General features: G+C 42.6%; 1 protein-coding gene across 3 annotated transcripts in view; it reads left to right on the forward strand.

Annotated features, from left to right (window-relative positions):
- The window catches only part of TUB (TUB bipartite transcription factor), a 340,142-nt gene that overhangs the window by 282,264 nt on the left and 50,970 nt on the right, over window positions 1-6,908 (forward strand). For 2 of the 3 annotated variants that reach the window (XM_075065147.1, XM_075065149.1), the window contains exon 4: window positions 4,888-5,025. In XM_075065147.1, coding sequence (XP_074921248.1) covers window positions 4,888-5,025 — 138 coding nt within the window. The remainder of the gene's footprint in view (window positions 1-4,887; window positions 5,026-6,908) is intronic. The other variant, XM_075065148.1, reaches the window with a different exon arrangement.

Genomic DNA, 6,908 nt, shown 5'->3' on the forward strand with positions numbered 1-6,908 from the left:
GGAAAGGAAGGGGATGGTTAATTTCTCCTTGTTTTTAAGACCCAAGGGGTTTGGGTCTTGGGTTCCCCAGGGAAGGTTTTGGGGGAACAGAAAGTGTGCCAGATGCTAACTTCTGGCTGGTGGGAGCATTACCAGATCTAAGCTAGGAATTAAGCTTAGAAGAGTCCATGCAGGTCCCCCACATTTGTACTCTAAAGTTCAAAGTAGGGGGAAAAACCTTGACAGCAGGTTAGACAAACACCTTTCAGGAATTGTCTATATAATACTTAGTCCTGCCACAAGTGCAGGGGACTGGACTAGATGACCTCTTGAGGTCTCTTCCAGTTCTATGATTCTATGATAATCATGCCCTAAACAAGTAAATCCTGGAACTACAAGATGCACCAATCCTTAATAATGCCTGGATTGTAGCATTGCACCCTCACTGCTATGTTCACAGACAGTTTTCTCAGGTTCTTCTGAACTCTATGGGAATTGGGGATGCAGATTCTAGGGTGGGGCCAGAAATGAGTGGCTTATGGTTCAGGAGGGGTCTCTGGGCTGGGGCTGAGGGGTTCGGAGGCGGGAGGGGTCTCAGCCTGAGCCCAGTGAGCCTGAATCAGCTGACACGAGTCAGCCGCAGGTGTTTAATTGCAGCGTAGACATACCGTAAGAGCTGCTCCTGCAATTTTAACTTCCTGGGCTCCTACGCTATGATCTGCTCAAGCGCAGAAATACACCCACATGGATTGCATCACACAGTTGGGTTCCTACATTGTAGCGTTGAGGACATATTTAACTGAACAATCCAATGTAGATCTCTGAGCTTCAAGTAATATTTGTGTTTAAAAATAGGATATCTCAAATTGCAATGGAGTTAAATCTGGCATTATCTGCAAAGTAGACATAGTTTTGATCCTTGTGCATGACATATTGGGGCATTTCTACAAGGAGTTATGCTCAGTTTGTGAGGCGCTATGCTATTTTGAATCACTAAAGAGAAACTCCTACAGCAATTTAAATAGTAGTTTTTCCCCACATGAAGCCCTATTGAATTCAGTGGTGTTCTGTGCAGGCACAGCAATCTGCCTGCTCACTACCAGTTGCAGGGGTCTTAGACTATAATTTTTTGAGGAGAGACTATGTCTTGCCAAGTGTTTGAACAGCACCTGGACACTGGGACCCTAATCCTAACTGCGATCTTTGGGCGTCACTTCAGTGATTCAGTTTTACAGGCCTTCTACAAAACTGGTGAAAACTGCTGATTTTTTCAATGAAATTTAACATTTTTACCCATTTTTACTTCACTAGAGAGTTCATGTAACTCTAGGAACATCCCATACCTTGTAAACTACTTAAAAAGTTATAGTATAGGCTATGTTGGAACAAGTTTAAAATAGATCAGATAAAATTATAGTGGATCACTGTCCAAATAAATAGTAACATTCTCAAGAGCCAAGAAATTACAAAGAAAGGTGCCAAGCCATTTTTATGGAGATATGTGAAAGCACATCCAACGATTAGGCAAAAGCCAGTGCATTTATTAAACTGTTTCTTAATTATCTTTGCTCGATACTCATTCTAGTTTCACTTCTCATGAAATGAGAAGTGTGAGAACTTTGATAAATGGACCGAATGGTTGCTTGGTAAAGCTGAGTGAATTATTTGCAATGAATTATGTATGTAACTGTTTAGCCTCTTTTCCCGTTTGTACTGTTTTTTCGAGCAGATTGCAAATTCTTCAAATGTATTCATTATTCAAATAATCTTTACAAGCTTTTTCTTAACTCCGTGCACTGACCCAGAAGAGTTCTCTGTGGATATTCAATATTCACTACATTGTATGTGTTGGTTAGTTTCAATTGAGATAGTAAACATACGTGGTATTGTTTTAGTTATCCAGTTGTTGCTACTGGTTATTAGTATGCCTTTAAATCTCATTTTATTATCTTCACCACTTGCACTTGATTGTCCCATCTTTATCAGGTCCAATCTGATGATGTGTATTCATGATGGCAACTAAACTGAGTGCTCCATGGCCTTGAGCATAAAATGGTAGAAATCTTTCAGATCCTTCCTTGAGGAGGTCACACCTCTGTGTGAGTAATCAGGCATCTACTGCTGAAATTTATGTGCCAACTTTTCAAAACTAATTCATGCAGCTGCAATCCACACTAATAATAATTTAACTTCAGGTTAGTTAGGTCAAAGGATAGCTCACATGATGGCAAGTAGTTGGTCCTAAAAAGTTTGTTGTTTTTAATTTTTCAGTTAGTAATAGCAGAACATTCCATCCCATTTTGATTAAGCCACATTTTAGACTCCTTCAATGGTATTTGATCTGAATGAATAGGCATATTAAACAAAGTATTAGAATGGCTGTAGAGACTTAGCTAGTCATTGAATGTAGGTCATTTACTCACTTGTTAGGAAAATACTGAATTCTACAAACTAGATCATCAGGATCATGAAAGAAACAAAACCAGAAAAAAAAACCTCCCTAATTTAAAAAAGGAGAGAGACAGTTGCAAATATAGAACAGAATTACTGGGTATGTAAATTCAACTGTTTTAAAGTTTATTCACAGCAGGGGCTCTTTGCTGCCTTGGTTAGTCAGAGGCCTTCATGACTGGAGAAACAGAGCCTAATGTGCTGCCTTTCACATTAATCTTGCCATCCTCCCTGCAGGATGGAGTGGTCACTGCCTCTGTTCTGTCTCATGCATTATCCACAGTGTTCGGTAATGCTTTGCAAAGGGATTGCAGCCAATGAGCTTGTGACTAGTATTAGTCATTTGCTAAAGACTGTAAGTGGAATGAGGAGTTGGAGTAAAACAGCCCCATTAGCCCATCTGATTATAGAGTGACCAGAAGTCCCGATTTTATAGGGACAGTCCCGATTTTGGGGTCTTTTTCTTATATAGGCTCCTATTACTCCCCACTCCCGTCCCGATTTTTCACATTTTCTGTCTGGTCACCTTATCTGATCATCATCTGACTTCTGCAGATTTCATGCATCTGTTATGTACAAGTGTGTTAACAAAGGTCTCTCTAGTAAAAGAAAGAAAGCAGTTAACCCACAGTGTGTTGTAAATTTAAGACTATTTATAGACTCGTGTATTGCAGAAGAGGAGATGTGAGTTTGCAAATGATTTTTATACAGGTTTGGTGCTCATTTTGCCTTACTCATGTGAGGATTCTCACTGAAGTCAGTAGAACTACTCATATGTATTAGGAATCCAGGATTTGGTCCATAGTGAACTTGTCCCATAACTCGTGAAATTGGAGAGTGTTTACATCAGTGGTTCTCAACCTATTTACCATTGTGGGCTACATATGCAGCTCTCTGTGTTATATTGTGTGGCTGCAGCTCACATATATACTAGCTGTATGGCTCTGAGGATGCCACATGGGCCACAGCTATGTGTTGATTGGCTGCAAGCCAATCCGGTTGAGAACCACTGGTTTACATCTTCTATTATAGAGACTACTGGACCACAAGTATCATTGGGCCTGATCTGTTTACTGAGCTTCTGGGCTTTGCCAATGATATTTAAATGATCTTGTGAGTAAGCCAGTTCTTTCCTCTAGATTCCTTGCCATATGTAGTTTTTTTTTTCCTAAAAGAATTTTTTGTTTGTTTCTGGTGCAGGTGGATGCATAATAATGGCAAATCTGCGCCTTAAAAAAAAAAAAAAGTGGTGTGGTATGGGATACATGTCCTGCGAGGTGGATTCTATGCAGCTCTAGGGCCAGATCCTCTGCAGATGTAAAGTGTTTCTGAAGTGTCCCTAGCCTGTGTTTGACAGAAGTTGGGAATGGGCAACGGGATGGGTCACTTGATGAATACCTGTTCTTGGAGTTGCCAACTTTCTGATCACACAAAAACAAACACCCTTGCCCCGCCCCTTCTCTGAGGCCCTGCCCCCCACTCACTCCATTCCCCCCTCCATTGCTCGCTCTCCCCCACCCTCACTTTCACCAGACTAGGGCAGGGGTTAGGGCGCAGGCTCCGGCTGGGGGCGCAGATTCCAGGGTGGGGCCAGAAATGAGTGGCTTGTGGCTCAGGAGGGGTCTTTGGGCTGGGGCTGAGGGGTTCGGATTGCGGGAGGGGGCTCGGGGCTAGGGCAGCGGGTAGAAGTGTGCGAGGGAGATACACTCTGGCTTGGGGGTCAGGGATCTGGGGTGGGGCCAGGGATGAGGGGCTTGGGGTGCAGGAGGGTTCTGAGGGCAGGGGGTTAGGGTGCAAGAGGAGGTGAGGAGTGTGGGCTTCAGGCACCAGCCTCGCAGCTCCTATTGGCTGCGTTTCCTGGCCAAAGGGAGCTGCGGAGCTGGCACTTGGGGTGGGGGCAGTGCGTAGAACCTCCCTGGCTGTCCTGTACCTAGAGGCTGCAGGGACATATCGGCCGGTTCCGAGAGCCACATGGAGCCAGGGCAGGAGTTAGCTGTATACTTAAGGCACTGAGAACTATGGGGGGCGGGGGAAACAGTTATCATTATCTTATATTATTGAGCTGGCTTATAGGACTTGATCAATGATCAACACTGACAGAGCTGTACTACAAGTAAATGTGTTGCTCACAGTGGCTCAGCAGCATAGTAGCATCTATGGTGGTTTTTTGGGACTAATGCATAGCAACCAATACATTGTAGGAAGGTGAAGAATGGGAGGAGATGAAACAAGTTAAACAAAAAAAACCCTAACCTTAACAAATCTGCCGATTTAAATTCCATTGTAGCTCTGCAATGCTTGGTTAGTTTAATTTCCTCTCTGCACAAAGATGTCAGCCAAACCTTAAACTCTGCTGCACTTGCATTCTTTTCTGTGGCTTCACAGAGTTCTCATTTCATTCTCTCTCTTGTTTTCTTCTCTCTTTCTCTTTTTGGTTGGTGCCCTGAATCTCTCAAGCAGTTCAGGAGGCCGAGCAGGAAGATGTAAAGGTGGTAGCAGATGCTCAAGCTCCAAAATCGACTAAAAAAACCAAGGCAGCAGCTGCAAGCTGTCAAACTGGCAGCACGAGAAAGGAGAAAAAGGGGAAACACAAAGGTTAGCTGCATGCTGCTGAATATCAAACATTGGGTTGAGTGGCAAGATGCTTCTGTATTTTTTAAGGTTCTTTGAATGCTTGTGATGTTGTGATAGCTGGCAACTGTTTAAAACAAATATTATACAAATGCATGCACCAGATGGGAAAATTTGCAATGCTTGGTCCTATTTTAGCACATACATACTGGAGTGAGGGATGATCAAGATTTGTCGTCCTAATCATTTTGCAAAGCCATGTGTTAATGTAGCCTGTACTAAAAGAACAAAGGAACAAAATATTAACATAATGAGCACTTAAATTCTATAGAGATTTTAGGAAATTATCTGCTTAGAGCCATATTACACCAATTCATTTTTCAGACCTGTCTGCATTTGCAGGAATCAGACTTAAATTGCAGAAATTTCTGTCCAAAACTGAGTTTTAAAAGCTGTACAAATTTAGGGTCATGGCCCCTTTGAAGTCATTGGGAGTTTTGCCATTGATTTCAGTGGGGTCAGGGATTCACCCTTGGAGTGGGTCTGAAGTTATTTCAGCTCCTCTGTCAGGTCAGCATACATTTAAGTGTGTAAATAAACATCTTTATGAAATAGTTCTGGATGCTAGCTCATAGACACACGTAGTACCTATCCTGAAAATGTAATATCTAAGACTGTTTTGCAAAAACAAATACCCACCATAGACAATAACAAAAGAGTAAACAAAAATTGAATTACTGCCAGTATAAGGTTTAGCAGCCGAATCACTTGAGAATAGATTGAGCAAGTGGGACGAACTGATTTAAAGTTTTATATCAATGATTTGTTGTTGGGTTTTTTTGTATATCAGTATGTGTATTTACTTTTAACTAGAGACCAGATCCAAAGCCCATTAAAAACCAGTAATCTTTCAACTGACTTAAGTAGGCTTTACATCAGGCCATTATAACCTATATTGTCTGGACTCAGCTGTTTTCCCTTTTCATATATATCTGACATTCTCTTCTTAACTTCATAGGTAAGAAAATAATTTGTGTGGTCAACAATCCTGTTAATAATTAATAAAAGAAATCTAGTTGCTAATGCCCAGATCCACAATGGGACTAGGCGTTGCAACACTGAGCATCACAATGCCTAACTATTAGGTGCCTAGAAAATCACTGGAACAACAAGGTGAGCCATAAAGCGTGAGTTGGGCACCAAGGCTCTATATACAATGTCTGGGGAGAGATGGGCACCTGAGGACGCGATCCCCAAAAGTCAGTATGCTAGGTGAGTAGCTGCCTAAGATAGCGAGAGGTGTATGTCCTAAACCCCACCTCACTCACAGAGATAAGCACCTAAATCAGGGCTGCAGGGAAGCCCCTATTTCTGCGTGGGAACCGTTAACTGGGAACACCTCTCCTGAAGTTGAGCAACTTTGGTGCCTAAGATATTTCTGGTGAGAATGAGATAGGAACCTGCCTCGTGCCACAGAAAATGGTCAGACGAGGAGGAGGCACCTACCTTATAACCCAGTGGTTAGAGAAATCATCTGAGATGTGGAAGACCCCAGTTTATTCTCCCCCTCCCCCACCAGAGTGGGAGAATTTGAATAAGGGTGTCCCACCTCTCAGGAGAACGCTCTAACCACGGAGCTAAGGATGTGGTCTGATGTGGGAGTTCCCTCAGTCTCTCCCATTCAAGCTGTTCCACTGTGGATAAATACTTAGTCATTGGGTACGTCTACACTACACGATTACTTCGAATTAGCTTAATCCGATATTACAAAACAGATCTAATAAAATCGGTTTAGCGCGTCCACAGTGGGATCACGACATCGATTGTTTGCGTCCATGGTCCAAAGCTACCATCGATTTCAGGAGCGGTGCACTGTGGGTAGCTGTTCCTCAGCTATCCCATAGTTC

This window comes from Chelonoidis abingdonii, chromosome 4 (assembly GCF_003597395.2).
Source record: "Chelonoidis abingdonii isolate Lonesome George chromosome 4, CheloAbing_2.0, whole genome shotgun sequence".
Lineage (NCBI taxonomy): Eukaryota > Metazoa > Chordata > Testudines > Testudinidae > Chelonoidis > Chelonoidis abingdonii.